The 17,589-nt window shown below is 44.8% G+C and overlaps 1 protein-coding gene across 1 annotated transcript; it reads right to left on the bottom strand.

Annotated features, from left to right (window-relative positions):
• Positions 1–10,550: 10,550 nt before the first annotated feature.
• On the bottom strand, positions 10,551–16,262 carry LOC308086974 (bromodomain adjacent to zinc finger domain protein 1A-like; the record flags this gene model as incomplete). Its single annotated transcript, XM_080430615.1, has 2 exons — positions 10,551–12,137; positions 12,168–16,262. The coding sequence occupies 2 exons, from the start codon at positions 16,260–16,262 to the stop codon at positions 10,551–10,553; spliced, it is 5,682 nt and encodes a 1,893-aa protein (XP_080286741.1).
• Positions 16,263–17,589: the final 1,327 nt, after the last annotated feature.

Below are 17,589 nucleotides of genomic sequence, written 5' to 3'. Positions count from 1 at the left end.
AATTAAGTTCCCTCCCTGCATGCAAATTACAGCCTGCACATAATTCTACATTCATACAAACTCTGTAAACTCTGACTGGGGAGGGAGTCTGGGAGATAGGTGGGTTATTGCTCGGAGTATAATAATCATTACATCGATGTGAAAGAAAATATTTTAAAAGAACCCATGGACAAATCTGTTGGAAATATTTTAAATAGTTTATGTAGTGTAATGTTGTGTAATGTTGATACGACACACTGAGTATCAAGAAAGAAAAAACAACAACAACATTGCACCGACCCCTGCCGACAATACACAATGCCTCCCTGTTTGGCACTTAGCATCAAGGGTTAGATTGAGGGTAACCTAGTCCCATACTAGCGTCATATCCAGAGGCTGTAACTAACTGTACATCAAGCTACCTCATGCTATGGAAACAGGAGATTTGGGGCTACACACCTATGAGCCATATGGCTCACTAACCGTTGGTTCCCTAAGGCTACTTTTACCCACTTACTGTCCTACAGTGTAGAAAGTATACATTGACCTTAACCCTGCATGTGGCAGCTGGTTTTACAGTGCTGGGGGGTCACCACTGTAGCGGCCTCATCACTTAAACAGTTTCCCCCTCAACACTGAAGACTTGGGAGAATGTTTCACCATCCATAAGAAATGATCTACGGTCGAATTTCACCACACTGGTTCCCTCTGGAGTGTCTAGATAGCAAGTTACTTGGAATGATTTAGGGCTTTTTTTCCTTATTTTTTGGTCCATCTCTCTCTTTCTCTCTCTCTCTCTCTCTCTCTCTCTCTCTCTCTATCTATTGGACCCCCTCTTCTTTCCCATCTCCATCTGTTTCTCTTTGTTCTCTGTTACAAGGGCTTTGCTCAGTGCCCTCTCACGCGCGCGCACACACACACACACACACACACACACACACACACACACACACACACACACACACACACACACACACACACACACACACACACACACACACACACACACACACTGTTGTGCAGGGGGGATTGTTGGCTAGCACCCAGTTTGCAGGCACTGGGTTGTAATTGCTTTTTTGGTGGTGGTGGGAAAAAAACAGAAAAGAAAAAACAGTGAAAAATAAATCTGTTCCATCCCTTTAAAAAGAGATGGAAGTGTGTGTGTGTGTGTGTGTGTGTTGTGCTACGTTCAGACATCTGATTGTGCAACATGCAAGCGTTTATCTTTGGGTTTTGTGTACCCGCGTGCGTGCGCATGCGTGCGTGCGCGTCATGCTTTGCCTCTGTATGAACATCTCCAAGCTGCTCGCAGTAGACAAGTTCCGTTCTTTTGTGAGCCTGAGATGTTTGCATGACGCCACACTTCCATGTTCTGTGTTCTGTTTTAATGCCGGGATACTGACCGTGTGTGTACCTGTAATTACTATACGTGTGATGTCTCCAGAATTTGAGAATGAGACATTATTTTGCTGGTTCTCACAAGAGAAATGGTGGTGGTTGTTTTTTTTGTGATGGTTAAAAAAATATGTTTTGAGTTGGCTGGGGTTGGGCTTAGGATAAGGTTTTAAGATGTTAGGTTTAAGATTCAGGTTGGGGTTAGGATACGGTATTTTTAGAGGTTAGGTTTAAGATTCAGGTTGGGGTTGGCCTTATAGGATAAGGTTTTTTTAGAGGTTAGGTTTAAGATTCAGGTTGGGGTTGGCCTTATAGGATAAGGTTTTTTTAGAGGTTAGGTTTAAGATTCAGGTTGGGGTTGGCCTTATAGGATAAGGTATTTTTAGAGGTTAGGTTTAAGATTCAGGTTGGGGTTGGCCTTATAGGATAAGGTATTTTTAGAGGTTAGGACCAAAATGTTTTTCAAATAAGTACTGCTTGACTCCCAAGGGGTGTGTACTGCAGAAGAAAATAAATCCAAAGCACTCTGCCTTTGATGAAAAAATATTTTGTGATTTGTTTTGAGCAAGCCAACAATAGGCCTATATGACCAACGCGTGTCGACCTAATATGTCTTCATCAGCGTCTGATTTAGAGGTTAGGTTAGAGGTTTAGGGGTTAGAGTTTTAGGGGTTTGGATTAGGGTGATGCCTGATTTATAATTACAGTAGTTACGTGCCGGTGTCGCACACCGAAAATAGCGGATCTTCAAGTGTTGTGAGCTTGTAAATCCGCTATTTCTGGCTTTAGGGTTAATAAATAATACATAATAATAATACAATATTTTTGCTTTCATAACATTACCTAAAATGTTTATGTCCACACAAGTATAGTAATACAAACGTGTGTGTGTGTGTGTGTGTGTGTGTGTGTGTGTGGTGAAAGCTGCTCTCTTTGTCTTTGGAAGGGAACTCATTAAGGGTGCAGACATTTGCCCCATCCTCTTTAGTGCTCACTCCGTCAACACCGTTTGTGTTCTTCATTTTTCACGCCTTCTCTCCCCTCCCTCCCTGTCTGCTTTTCCCTTCCCAGCCCGTTCCCTTAATCCCCCTCTCTCTCTCTCTCTCTCTCTCTCACACCCATCTTAGCCCAGTCAGTGCCACGAGACACAGGACATTTACTCGAAGTCAAGTAACGCATAACGTTTACGTTCCGAGCGTCCATGACTGTGACGGAACACGTATGCAATGTTATCAGCCTCCATCACGCACGCACGCACGCACGCACGCACGCACATTCACATACACATACACATACACATACACATACACATACACATACACATACACATACACATACACATACACATACACACACCAACTCTCTGCTGTTGTTCATTTGAAAGCTATTAAATGTGTCAGTATAGTATGAGTGCTGGAGTTACTGCGTTTGGCCTCTGTCCTGACGATGACTCCCTAGTCCTTGACCTCACAGGTGTTCACCACTATGTTGTGTCCGGGTAGCTCAGTCGGTACCGCTCTCGCCTTTGGGTTCGATCCCAGCAACCGCCAACTCAGCGTATGAGTAGCACGGCAAGTTGTGCTGTATAAGTACTGGGAGCTGATGGTAAGTGTGGCGCTACACCTCAGCATTCCATCTCCCAGGGGTCTAGTAGTGCATTGTAACGGGGATAGACTCCCACGTTCTCGGCTGATACCAACGATAAGCCTCTTCGACCTACTTACTTATCACATTGGGTGCCAGAGGTTTATTAAAATATTATACGTTGAGTGCCTGCATTTCTTCCATCCACTTGCGTTATACGTTTCGTGCTGTGGAAGCCCCGACGCGGAAGTGCATGTAAACAAAGCGTGCGTGCGAGACGGCGGAGGGTCCCGACTAACGCCTGGAACAATAATATTTCCAACGCGATCCTCCATTGCAGCGTGATCGCCGATCGAAAACGGCTCGTTTCCACCACGTTAAAAAGAAATGGAGATATTAAGCTTTTAGTCAAGGAGATAACATTGAAAACGCCGACCGGAAGGATTTTTGACATGGAGCCACATCCAGCCTCTTCTTCTCAGAAACTCCTTGGGTGATGTCAAAGTTTCGTTTTAGCGCCCCACGTGGACCACTCGTATAAAAATAGAATTGGGTCAAAAACGGTCCGGACCGTTTTCGGCACTTCTCGTTTGGATCCTCAAAAACGGTCCGGACCGTTTATGGCACTCGATGTGTTAAGTGCGCCCGCCGCCACAGAGGCCCCATGGGCTTGACTTCTTCCTGGCAGCAGTGCTGCCATTGTGTCCTTGTCGCTGCACTACAGTGACTCCTACAGGTTGGAGTCAGATAGCAGCCATACCTCCTCCGTGCACGTTTGGCTCTCCAGGTGAAAAGAGGTGGCTGGTGTCTCCATGTGTATGATGGGTTGCATGTGGTTGTCAGACGGGTGGGCTGGAAACGCTTTTCGAGATTTTCAAGTGGGCCCTGATCCAGAAATGGTGAATGACAAAGACCACAACAAATAAAGTGCAAACATTTATCAATATATGTCTCAGAAGAATCCTGAATATACACTGGCCGGACAAGATCAGCAATAACGATCTATGGAAGAAGACCAAACAGCTCCCAGCAGCAGACAAAATTGGACGAAGAAGATGGAGATGAATCGGGCAAATCGGACACTGCGCAAAACAGCGTCAAACACCACCAGACAGACTCTGACTTGGAACCCTCAAGGGAAGAGAAACAGAGGCCGGCCCAAAAACACCTGGCGGCGGGATCTCCAGGCAGACACCAAGAGACTGGGAAACACCTGGTCGCAGATAGTAAAGAACGCCAGTTACCGAGAACCCTCCCTTGTTGACGGCCTATACCCTGGTAAGGGTGTCAGGCATAAGAAAAGTAAGTACCTGATCCAGAAAAGGTGGAGAACCATTGGTCTAGACCAGTTATTTTCAAAGGGTTTTTGCCCAAGGCACAATACCAAAGGCCAAGACACAATCTCAAGGCATACATGTAATCATAGTTCAAAACAATGGGTTGCGCACATCCAGTTTGTTGTTGGTGCTGGACACAAAATGACAGTTTAAAAGATTAAAAGTCCACACAACAGCATTGCTCCTCAGTGTTTTGTTTACTTAAAACACAGAAATTACATGGTATACACAACGTTACGGCCACAGTTGGCCTTCATCAGGTGACATCATTTGTGACCCACCTCCCTTATATAGTAGTGGGTCACAAGTTACAACACCTGACCACAGTGACTTACTTAAGGCAGGAGTAGATTACTTTGTGTGTGTGTGTGTGTGTGTGTGTGTGTGTGTGTGTGTGTGTGTGCGTGTGTGTGTGTGTGTGTGTGTGTGTGTGTGCGTGTGCGTGCGTGTGCGTGTGAATAAATAATTACTATTGTGGATATCCCACCATATGACATCTGCTAAATGCCTAAACTGAAATACATCTGTAATCATATCCATGCAAAATAGCTTAATATATAACACAAGTTAAGGTTATACTCTTATAACTCTTATAACTGCATGTGTGCGAGTGTGCCGATCGACTTCAAACTCGATACGCGTATCACAGAGACCCCGAGGGAGTGAATATTAGTGGGCACCGATATAGTATTTACACTAATGCTAAATAAAACGTGTACGAATATTTTTCAAGGTGTAGAATTTGCCTCTGTAATGGGAAATGAGTGTGCACAAAGTGCTGATATAGTAAAATATAAGGAATTCATAACTTTTTGTATGGTTGTATTGCAATAATAATAATGTGTGGTTGTTACAAAATCACAAAGGCACACGTGGACTGTCTCATGGCACACCGTTTGGGAACCACTTCCTCCCCAGACCAAACTGTGGAGGTTGTCAGCGACAGACAGGATATTGGCAACAATGAAAAATTGGTGGAGAATGAAAAACAACAAAAATAGTTGCAATGTAAATGACGGTATTATTCACCTAAGGTGCTCTGCCAAAGGTCTTATTTATTTAGTGCATGCTGGCGAGACTCATGGCAGTTACAGGGACCCAGACCTGTGACATTTTAGTTAAAGGATGGGCTTCTCTGCAGCCTTAATGGGCCTCCCTGCTGCCTGAACTGGGCATATGTGACCCAAATTAGAAGTTATAGACGAGCAGCGGCTTGGCCTATAGTGGCACAAGAACAAACTTGAGCGAGACGTTGAATCCCATAGGGTTTAGGCCTTATTGGGTTTGTTGGACTTTTTTTCAGACTGAGCTTTAGAAGTTTGAGTTTCTCAACTCCGTGGGGGGGGTTGGACATCTGTCCTTATATCTGATAACGAGCCTCCTATCTTTAGACAAAGACTAAGACACCCTGGGAGACTTGGGATCTCATTACTGGGCTAGCTATCATTTTAACTACAATCTGTAAAGCTCCCTCCGCTCCACCATTTCATGATCTGTTGTTTTGTCCTTGTTTCATTCACGTCTGTTTTCGGGGAGAGATGTTTTGATAAGCACCTTGGACTATATTTAGTTTTTATTGGCAATATGATAATAATATGATAAATAGCAGATCTACAGGCTCATAACCCTTCGCACCGGAATGCTAAAAATATGTATTTATAGGGATGCCACTTGAACCTTTATACTTCATTGACTGGCGTCCCCCTGTCCCCCTCTACTCCACATCTCCTCACCGTAAATAGCCGATCTACAAGTTCACAACCCATCGCAACGTGCACATGTGCACAATAAGGACGCTAGGGTTCATTCAAGTGGTTAAAAACAAAAGATGTATCACTATTTTAGCCCTATTTAATCATCATGCTGTTAAAACTAAAACAAATGAAATCTGTGATGCCCCATATTATAGTCTGGGTGGTTGTGGGTGTGAATGCCTTGCATTAACTCTTGCCCTATAGGGGAGCAGGGTGGGGCTGATTGCTCATTGGAGAGCACCTGGGCCCGGTGCCTCCAGGAGGCTATAAAAGCCCCGCCCTGGCCAGTCTCGAGGAGAAGCCTGAGAAGAGCAGACCTGTCTCCAACCCGCATTGCTCCATGCGGTTATAGTTATTATCTTCTTACTGTTCATCCACACACCTCGCACCACACCATGCTCCACACATCCACATCTACACTACTGATGTAGAATCTTTGTGTGAGCAGTGCGTCTATGTCTGATTGGCTTCAAACTCGGCGTTGCGTATTGCCGAGGACCCAAGGGGGAATGATTTGCAGAGTGGGAAGTCGGTAAGATCGGCGGTTGTCCAGACCCGCCATTGCAGCAATGGATTTTCCATATATGGAGATCCATGCAGCATTGGATTTCCATATATGGAGATCCATGCAGCAACAGATTTCCATATATGGAGATCCATGCAGCAATGGATTTCTATATGGAGATTCATGCAGCAACGGATTTCCATATATGGAGATCAATGCAAAAATTGATTTCCATATATGGAGATCCCTGAGGAATGCAACCAATCTCTGTGTTGAATCGATGTGAGTACTATGATGTCATATTGGTGACATCACTGATATCCATATATGGACAATTGGGCATAAAAGAACACAGACAGACAGACAGACATATCTCCATATATGAGCATAAAAGGAACACTGGCAACGGGTACAACGGGTATTGCATAACCAGATGGGCATCATTACCAATATCGGTCTAGTATGGGCCTGAAAGGGACAAAGGCAGATGTTGATTCTGCATCTGGTACAGTGCCTGGCAAACACAAGTACATCCATGTTGGCGAAAATAAAACTTTTTTAAATTCACAAAAGTAATATATATTTTTTACCATTATACAAATCCTTGGTGAGATCTCATCTAGAAGTTGCCAAGCTCAGTCTGGTGTCCTTATAAAATCAATCAGAGAAAATTGAGAAGGTTCAGAGAAGGGCTACTAAATGAGTTCCATTTCCGAAAGGACTGTCATATGAAGATAGGTTAAGACATTTACAGTTACCATCTCTAGTATAGGAGACACAGAGGAGATATGATTGAGGTCTATAAGCTTGTTCACCAAATATATGATTTCACAGCCGAGTAGGTCATCCACTTTTGGGATGATAGGTATGAGTTGAGAGGGAATTCCATCAAACTATTCCCACTAAATTGTCACTCTGAAAAGAGAAAACACTTCTTTCAGAGGAAGTGGTGCAGGCTCCTTCAGTCATTACCTTTAAAATAGATTGGACAAATTATGGTCAACAAAAGATTTGTTTTACAATTACAGTATAGGGCTTGCTTGTGATTCCATAATCGTAAATCAAGGGATTACAAATGTGGAATTATGTGTGTATATATATGTATTGGATATTTAGGATTGTATATGGGTTGTGGCTGTATTTGTGGGGTGTGTGATGAGCAGTGTTGGGCAAGTTACTTTATTTTAGTAATATCTTACTATTACTTATTACCTTCCTTTTAAAGTAATACATTTTGTTACATATTACTGTCTGAGCAATCTGGGAACCCATAGCCAAATGAGAAGGAAAAACAGCGCCCTCTGCTGTTTGTACTATCTCACTTGGCTCTGGGACAATGACGACGGAGCACCCGTGCGCAAGGAAACCAGGGTTTTGGTCTGCCTTCAGCGTTTCACTTTCGGTGGTGCGACTATGTTTTCATTCCCACTAACAATATTTCTACACGGAACACTAACACCACTTCTCCCAGAGAACATGGATCGTTTTGGTTATAAGCCCACTTGTTTCTATGATAAAAGAGCAAGTTAAAATGTGAATATATTTTCGTGGTTTTGTCGGCTCCGCGGACGCTATTGTTAAATTAGTTTTAGTTGGTTTCGAGTGGGGAAGGATCGGCGGACACGTAAATCCCGCCCACTACATTTGATTGGGTAAAGCGCGGCCTGCTTCCTGATCTGAAGGCACGCCCACTTGTAGCCCAGTGTGTATACGTTACGACGAACCTTCACGACAGATTCCAACGCAGAGCAGAATCTGTTCTTGAGAGATTACTGTCTGAGCAACAGTAATATATTAATATTACATATTACTTTTTAGTTACTTGCTAAAATTGAACAATTAAATAATATAGATTTTGTATTATTATCATTAGCCCAAAATTATTTTTGGGACACAGAGATGGGCAAACATTTAAATTATAAGATAGGATTATAAATTACATTAATGAATCAATTTATTTACTTAAATTAATCAATTCATAAATAGACATATACCTTCTATAATGTAGCCTATAATGACATGACAAGACACAAGCCTCTTTCTATACCTTTTTTAAATCAAAGTCACAGAACAAGGACTGCATGAGCAGCATAGAATGCAAATGAAAGTGCTTGTAGATCTGCTATTTTCAAATGGCTGAAATGTAGGGCTGAAGTGGTTAATGTATGTTCTGTAATAATAATCCAAATCTACAAGCTAACTTGTAACCAGGCCTGGAATTTCGTCATTTTAGGGGCAAGGCCACTTGGCCTTTGGTGTTGCCATTTTTTTAGGGCACAAAGGCCAAATGCCAGGGCAGGAAGGCCATAAAAAAAATGAAGTCCACAGAAAGAATTTAACTTGAAGGTTAAGGATGATTTTCTTTTAATGTAGTACAAGAATAACTATCTGTGAAATCTAACCCATTTATTTCACAAAATAATGTGTTGGCAAATAACCAATATGTGTACAAAGTTATACTGGTCTCAATATCACTTTCAGCCCAGGTCTTCACTGACTGAAGTAGGGGTCACATGACATTAGATTCACAAATTAGAGATTTTATGTATTTTCCCCACAAGTTATTTTCATTCAAATGCAATGTGATTGAACTTGCACTAATAATGACTTAAGTTGATTTTTCACTATTTAAAATATAATATTTCTTAATTATTAATAATTATAGCTTGCAGATAGGCTATTCTCACAATTAAAATTTGTTTTAAAATAATAATTAAAAAAGAACATACAAGGTTTCCATCCGACAGTGACAATATATAGCCTATATATGGTTCTGTATCAGTATATGAGTCAGTTTTAGCAGATTTCATTCTAATTGGCTAATTGGCTGCCTATGAATTTCATGGCCTGGGTAGGTAAACCTGGCCTGGCGGAGATATGCCCTGTTGCGCACAGCAGGCAGAACAACAGGTGAAAGCAATGAACTTAAACGAGGACTGGCCTGCGCAGCAAAAACGTCTCAAACTATGTCAAACTGTTACATTCTAGCTGCTGAAATACATTTTCCATTTAGATCATTGTCATCAAACGAACAGAACATGGATGTTGTTTGCAAAAGACCATTTGTTTGTTTGTGAGGTGAGATAACAGCTTCTCTCTACTTTTGTGTGATATTGATAGCATATAACTTTGAATTTGTTTGCAGTTAATTTCTATTGCTTACTGTACTGGATATTAAGAATTTTGGGATTTCGCTGTATTTTGTCAAATGTACTGCTGTTGATCAAGACAAAATAAGCGTCGGGTTTTTGCGATTAGATGTGCACACTGCGCTGCCAGCCACTGACAACCAATTTAATACCTTTACTAGGCTAGACACTGCGGCTTTGTGGGTGGATAAAAAAAACACCTTCACTTTGGTGGGTAACGCACAAAGTAACGTAGTAACGTAGTGTCATTTTAATAATATTTTACAGCTTCTCCTTGTAGTAATGCGTTATATTACCCGTTACCGCAATTCGGTAATATATTACGTAACGGCGTTACGTTACTAACGCACGTTACCCAACACTGGTGATGAGTGGGTGGGTTGTAGGGTAGTAAGTTTGTGTATTGTGAATATGAATATCGCAATTTAAAAAAAAGAATGTTTATTTTTGTGTTGAGTCTGGCGTAGAGGATGGCCAGAAATTTCCAATAAATAAAATACAAATTAAATAATTTAATTACTTAGCATGATTATTTGAAATAAAACAAAACTAATATTTTAAAAAAAAATTCCCTCTTTTTCTTTCTCTTTTTCTTTTGTTTCTTTTTACAAAAAGTACAGACATTTTTACTTTTACAAATGTTTTGTTTGTGCACACTATCAAACGGGATCAGTCGGTAGGTTTGGGGTGTGCATGTAGCGTTTAGACCTATCTGCAGGGTTGGCGGCGGTCTGCCACTTTGACAGGTAACTGGTACATTTGCCTGCTTTATACTAAAGGTCCTAGAAGGATAGAAGAAACGGTAGCGTTTTAGAGGACCAGGGTAGGGCAGAGGGGCGCATTGGGTTTATATTCTGGAGCGTTTGGAAGGTGGCTTACAAGACCGAGAGCCGTCAGTGGCTGCTCTCTTCCGGGAGTCTCGAACCCCAGCGCGGGGAGGTCTGCCCTTGGACACCGGGGTCCCCTTCGACGAGGAGAAGGGCGTGGCCTTTTTGCCTGAAGACTTGGAAGCTGAAGAGTTCTTTCCAGCAGAGCTGCTGTTTCTGGATGGCACCTGTTGACCTTTAGGTCCCCGTTTGACCAACTTTGAGGACGGGGGCAACTTCGCTGCTAAAGACCTCTTCCTGCTGCTCACTGGCTCCTCTTCCTCAGCTGACGATTCTTCCTCTGAGGAGGACGAATCGGAGGAAGATTCCTCCTCCTCGTCTTCATCCACCTCCTCATCAGTAGTGGAGAGCTTACGGGAGGACACGGGACGGACAGAGCGCTGCTTGGGACGACAGTTTGGACAGAACCAGTCTCCTTCCGGGACAGACTTCAGTCTGGGTCTCAAACACTGCAAATGATGTCCTCGGTCACATCCGTCACACAGTAACATAGTCTCTGCGTCTCCTTTCCGTCTGCACAGTTTACAGCGAGCGTTGAGGAGAGACTTTGCCCAAATGATGCTCTTGTCCAAAGTGGACAGGTGGACAAACACTTGGGAAAGACTGGAGCAGGACTGCAGAGATTCTCTCCAACGTTCCAAAACCATCTTACCACTGGCACTGCCATTGTCACTGTCACTGGACGGGTCGTCATTTTTCTTCCTGTTTTTACCGTTCTTCTTGTCTTTCTTGGACTCCTCGCCGCCCAGAGGAACTTGGAGGAACCTGCGTTCGATTCCCTGTTCTATCTTAAATAGGGCATGAGCAAGGCAGTGGACGGTACTGTTCACTGGCTGAGAGTCATCCACCTCCATCTCCTCTCCACCATTCATCTCTCCGTTCTTTCTGCCGTCAGCAGCCAGCAGTTCATATTGTCCTCTCTCCAATGCTGATCTCCATGTCTCTCTCTCCGTTATCTTCAGCGTTCCCAGATTTCCTTCGTAGATTCTTTCCTCAATGTCCAACAGCATATCTCTGAGTCGGCTCTCCACGAAACTCTCAGCTGTAGCAAGGGATTCTGGGGCCTTGGTTGTATAATTATATTTGACAGCAGCAGTGTTGTTCAGTATCTGTGTGATTCTGTCTTTCTCCTGGTGTAGCGCCTGCTTGAGGCTGCTCTCTCTGTGACCTCGCGGGTTCAATGCCTCCATCAGCTGCTCCACCTCCTCCACCGAGCTGTAGAAGGCCCATTGGTTGGGGCGTATGACTGGCAGGCCACTGGCAGGGATACAGGTGGGGCTATGTATGGTGTCTATCTGTGTGTCCTGCTGTCCTTCATCCTCCATCTGTTCATCCTGTAGAGATGCAGGGTGGGGTTCCAGCATGTCCTCCGTCAGCCCAAAGTAATCATCCTCCACAAACAGAGCACAGGTGGAAGGGAAAAGCCAGTATTGTTTGTAGATTCTGTCTCTGCCCAGAGGAACGAGCGACGTACGACGGGAAGCCTTCTGGATACGATTCTGCAGCTCTTGAACCTTCTGCTGTTCCTCCTCCAGCTCTTCAGCTGTGAGGCTGACAGGGACAACTGTGGAGGAGACTGCCTGATGTTTCTCCTTCTGGTCGGAACCATCTGCCTTATGGTTAGAGTTGTGTTTATCCTCATCTTCAGTGTTCTGCTCTGAAAGACTCTCTGGATGCTCAGTACTGTTTCTGTCTTCTTTCAGTTTTTCTTTCAACTCTTTCTTTCTGAGCTCAGCTTGTTGTCTCAGTTTGTGTGCAGCCTCTCGGTCTCTACGATGCTGTTCTGCTCGGATTTCTCTCAGCTCCTGTTTGGCAATTCTTTGTTTCTCTTTGTTGTCTTCAATAAAGTCTCTGGTTTTGACCAAAGTCAACAGTTTCCCACACAAAGCCTGAAGGATGGTTATCTTCTCTCCTGGCGTCAGGTCATACACAACGGTACGGGCAAGTCGTTCCAGGAGGGCAGGATTAGCCATTCGGAGTTCGACACATGGGTCGTCAGTTGACACAAACCCTCCCTGCTTCTGGTAACGGAACTTGGCGTTTCCATGGTCACAGTCAGCCCCCGAGGACAGGATATGGAGACGGAGTATCTCAGACACAGTATTACTGTCTAGGTCCAACTTTTTAATGTTGCAACCCTGGTGTAGTTGAGACCAGGCAGCAGCCAGTGAGGCGACAGTGCTGATGGCTGAGTCATTGGGCTTAGTCTTACCGTCACGAGCCTCTTGCAGCTCTGCAGCCAGGGCGTCCTCCAGTTCCTCCGTCTGAGCCTGGAAGATGGCCGATAGAAAGAAGAACAACAACTCACACATAGGGCCTTCTGGGTCAGAACCAACCAACGCCTCCTCCAGAACCTCCAGTGAGACTCCATCAGGGAACTCGTCTTTGAGTTCGAAGAATTCTCCAAATGCGCAGAGAAACTCTAGAACCATCAGAACTTCTCCAAACAGCTCAGCTGGAACTCGGATGTGAACGGGAACTGGACACGGCAACTCCTTAAGGTCGTCGCACTCCATGTCCTCTCTGGATTTACTCCATAGCTTCATTTGTTCTGCATGTCTCTTCTTTTCCTCCCTCAACTTCTCTCGTTCCACCTCCTTCTCTTCCATCTTCCTCTGTTTCTCCTCTTCAAGCCTCCTCCTTAACTCCTCCTTCTGACGATCCTTGTCCTCTTTCTCTCTCCTCCTGGCCTCTTGCAGGTCCTCTTTCTCTGTCCTAACTTTACTTTTGTCAGAGGACACAATCTTCTGCTTCAACTTATTTTGTTCCATCTCCTTCTTCATTCTCTCCTGCTCCTTTCTCTTCCTCAGTTTCTCGTTGGCCAAGGATATCATCTTCTCCTTCTTCAACTTCTCACGTTCCAGCTCCTTCTCCAGCTTGATTCTCTGCTGTTCCTCCTTTTTCCTCTGTTTCTCGTCCTCCTTCAACTTATTTCGTTCCACCTCCTTCTCCAGCTTGATTCTTTCCAGCTCCTCCTTTTTCCTCTGTTTTTCTTTGGCCAAGGACATAATCTTCTCCTCCTTCAACTTCTCTTTCTCCAGCTTAACTCTTTCCAGCTCCTCATTTTTCCTCTGTTTTTCTTTGGCCAAGGACATCTCCTTCTCCTCCTTCAACTTCTCTTTCTCCAGCTTGATTCTTTCCAGTTCCTCCTTTTTCCTCAGTTTTTCTTTGGCCAAGGACATCATCTTCTCCTCCGTCAACTTCTCTTTCTCCAGCTTAACTCTTTCCAGCTCCTCCTTTTTCTTCTGTTTCTCGTTAGCCAAGGACCTCATCTTCTCCTCCTTCAACTCCTCCTTCTCCAGCTTAATTATCTCCTGCTCTACGTTCTTTCTCTCCTTCTCGTCCTCCTTCAACCTCTTTTGTTCCATCTCATTCGCCAGCTTCATTCTCTCCTGCTCCTTCTTCATCCTTTCTTTCTTGTTGGCAGGGGACGTCATCTTCTCCATCAACTTATCTTGTTTCGTCTTCCTTTTAAGCTTCATTCTCTTCTTTTTATCCTTTTTCCTCTGTTTCTCATAGGCAGAGGGCATCTTCTCCATCATCTTCTCTTGTTCTATCTCCTCTAGTTTCATCCTCTTCTTTCCCCCCTTCTCCCTCAGCTTCTCCTCTTCAAACCTCCTCTTGAACACCCCCCTCTGACGCTCCTCCTTTCCCTTGTCCTTCTTCTCTCTCCTGGCCTCTTGTTCGTCCACTTTCTCTCTCTTCTCCTTGTGTTTGTCGTCAACAGAGGAGATCCTTTTTGCCTTCAACACCTTTCGTTCCATCTTCTTGGCAGAGGACATTGTGTCATCCCTCTTCTTGGCAGAGGACATTGTGTCGTCCCTCTTCATGGCTGAGGACATGGTTTCGTCCCTCTTCATGGTTGAGGACATTGTTTCGTCCCTCTTCTTGACAGAGGACATTGTGTCGTCCCTCTTCTTGGCAGAGGACATTGTTTCGTCCCTCTTCTTGACAGAGGGCATTGTGTCGTGCCTCTTCTTGACAGAGGACATTGTGTCGTCCCTCTTCTTGGCAGAGGACATTGTGTCATCCCTCTTCTTGGCAGAGGACATTGTGTCGTCCCTCTTCATGGCTGAGGACATGGTTTCGTCCCTCTTCATGGTTGAGGACATTGTTTCGTCCCTCTTCTTGACAGAGGACATTGTGTCGTCCCTCTTCTTGGCAGAGGACATTGTTTCGTCCCTCTTCTTGACAGAGGGCATTGTGTCGTGCCTCTTCTTGACAGAGGACATTGTGTCGTCCCTCTTCTTGGCAGAGGACATTGTTTCGTCCCTCTTCATGGCTGAGGACATTGTTTCGTCCCTCTTCTTGACAGAGGGCATTGTGTCGTGCCTCTTCTTGACAGAGGACATTGTGTCGTCCCTCTTCTTGGCAGAGGACATTGTTTCGTCCCTCTTCATGGCTGAGGACATTGTGTCGTCCCTCTTCTTGGCAGAGGACATTGTGTCGTCCCTCTTCTTGGCAGAGGACATTGTGTCGTCCCTCTTCTTGGCAGAGGACATTGTGTCGTCCCTCTTCTTGGCAGAGGACATTGTGTCGTCCCTCTTCTTGGCAGCGGACTTTGTGTCGTCCCTCTTCTTGGCAGCGGACATTGTGTCGTCCCTCTTCTTGACAGAGGGCATTGTGTCGTCCCTCTTCTTGGCAGAGGGCATTGTGTCGTCCCTCTTCTTGGCAGAGGACATTGTGTCGTCCCTTTTCTTGGCAGAGGACATTGTTTCGTCCCTCTTCTTGGCAGAGGACATTGTGTCGTCCCTTTTCTTGGCAGAGGACATTGTTTCGTCCCTCTTCTCTGGTCCAGGTGAGCTGAGTCCAGGGCGTTGACCCCGTCCCTTGGCTTGGAGGCTGCAGGGGAAGTGAGGCAGCTCGTCAGGAAAGAACTGAGAGAATGTCTGGTCTGATAGCTTGAACTTAGACTCAGTGGATGGCTTAAGTCTTAGGATTCCACTGTGTTTCTCACAGTATTGTTTTAACAACAGCTTCAGTATCTCCCTGGACAGGCGGAGGTTCTTCTTACGTTTGATCTGTTTGCCTATAGTGACAAAGGGAGGGCCATCATCTGCCTTAACAAGCTTCACCTTGTACCTGAACACAGCAGGAGTCAGAGACTTCCTTTTCTTCCTGTTAACTTGTAGGCTGGGTGTATCTTCATCACTGTAGCTAATGACGGCAGTGTCTCCATTAGGCGGTTGTTTACCGTTGCCATTAGCAACCGTTGTCAATGACGCCAGGCCGTTACAACACAATGACGGAGACTGAACCTCCAATATCTCGCACAAACACTTGGCTCCATTGCGTCCAGTAACGTCCACAATCTCTCCGGGGAAGTATCTCTTCTTGGCAAAGTCGTACACATCTTCACAGAGCTCACTGAGGTGGCTCCGTCGAGTCAGAGATGCCAGGTGGAGCAGAGGAAGGACCAGCGCAGAGGGGAAACTCAGGAGGTTCTGTCTGGCACGCTTCTCACTGTCCACAGCCTCCTGGTAGGTCAGACCAGGCCTCTTGGTCAGAGAACAGCTCCACACCAGACTGTTACACAGAATGGTTCTCTCAAAGAACTCATCGTATGTTCTGAAGATCTCGTGAGTTGTCTTACAGAGGAAGACTTCTTCATCTGGTCTGAGATCAGCTGGAGGTTTCTGTCTCATAAAAGGTTTTCTGTTAAGAAGAGGCATGTTGTCTGAGTTCAAGTCTTCTCTCTAAAACAAGCCCCAGTCATGTACTGTCAAAGTCACTAGTAACGATGAATTCCACTGTCAAAGCCACAAGTAACTATGAATTCCACTGTCAAAGCCACAAGTAACTATGAATTCCACTGTCAAAGTCTCAAGTAACTATGAATTCCACTGTCAAAGTCACAAGTGATTCTAGTCACTATAGTCTAGCCAGCTATAAGAGGGGTCTGTGTTAGAAATGGGTTCTGACGTCACAAATTAATCGTTCATCTGCCATCACGGCGATCCACCCACCTTAATTATATTCACAGACTTTGAAAAAAAAAGTACTAAGTGACCGTGACATCACCCTTCGGTTTGTTGACTATTTTTGAAGCCAATAGTTTAGCGAATTGTTCGTGGCCACCATGGACTGACCATATTTGGACCAAGGGTGGTGGTGGGGTGGGGAGCGAGGGATGGGTCTTCACTTAATAGAACCGGCTTGGCTTTTGATCTGACCCTACGACAGCCCAGACGATTAAGTGCCAGATCTATCCCGTTGTGGGCTGCATTGTTCCCTCCAAAGACTCAGTTATCCAGATCCTCTCCAAATACCCGGTCATCCAGACCCGGTACTCCAAAGACATTTAGAGACAACTGATAAGGAGGCCTGCCTCCTTGGGGTTTGTACAGTATCAATCTGGCTTTTATCATATTATTTTTCTACAATGTGCTTCACCACTATTCCTACTCTTTCCTCTTCTCGTTATCCTACGTTTTCTCCTCACTCTAACCTTATCTATCCATCTCGGTCTTCTGGTCAACACATCCTTGTGGAAGGAGTCTCTAAAACTGGCAAGCAGAAGCCCACAAGGATTAATTAATTCACCCTCTAGTCTCTGTAATTCCTTGCTCTTACAGAGACCTTGATTACCCTAGATAACACTGCTACTCCTGCTGCTCGCTTGGGTCCCTATAATGTCACCCACATCCCTCTGTCCTCCGGCTGAGACGGTTTAATTTTCAAATAGCTTGTCTACTGCAGTTTTAAACACCTACGACAGTTCTACCAGTAGAGAGCAGCAAATCGACACATTGATTACCTCGCTGACTCGCTCGCACCCCTCCCAAACAGGCCTACGTCACATCCGGTCAAAAACGGATGTGATGTTTTCGACAATCTGTGATCGGGGTAAAATACGATGTGATACACGACTACGATGACTGATCGTCACCCAGACCAAAGAGAGTAGACGTGGACCTCTCCGTTCGTTTTTTATACCGTGTGAAAAACCGTGACTTTCCCTATTCTGGACGAAAATGTCCGCGGGAAAAAAATGAGAAC

This window comes from Gymnoscopelus braueri (assembly GCF_963280865.1).
Source record: "Gymnoscopelus braueri genome assembly, chromosome: 6".
In the NCBI taxonomy this organism is placed as follows: domain Eukaryota; kingdom Metazoa; phylum Chordata; class Actinopteri; order Myctophiformes; family Myctophidae; genus Gymnoscopelus; species Gymnoscopelus braueri.
The sequence above is the reverse complement of the archived record's forward strand: the minus strand, read 5'-3'. Positions and strand labels throughout refer to the sequence as shown.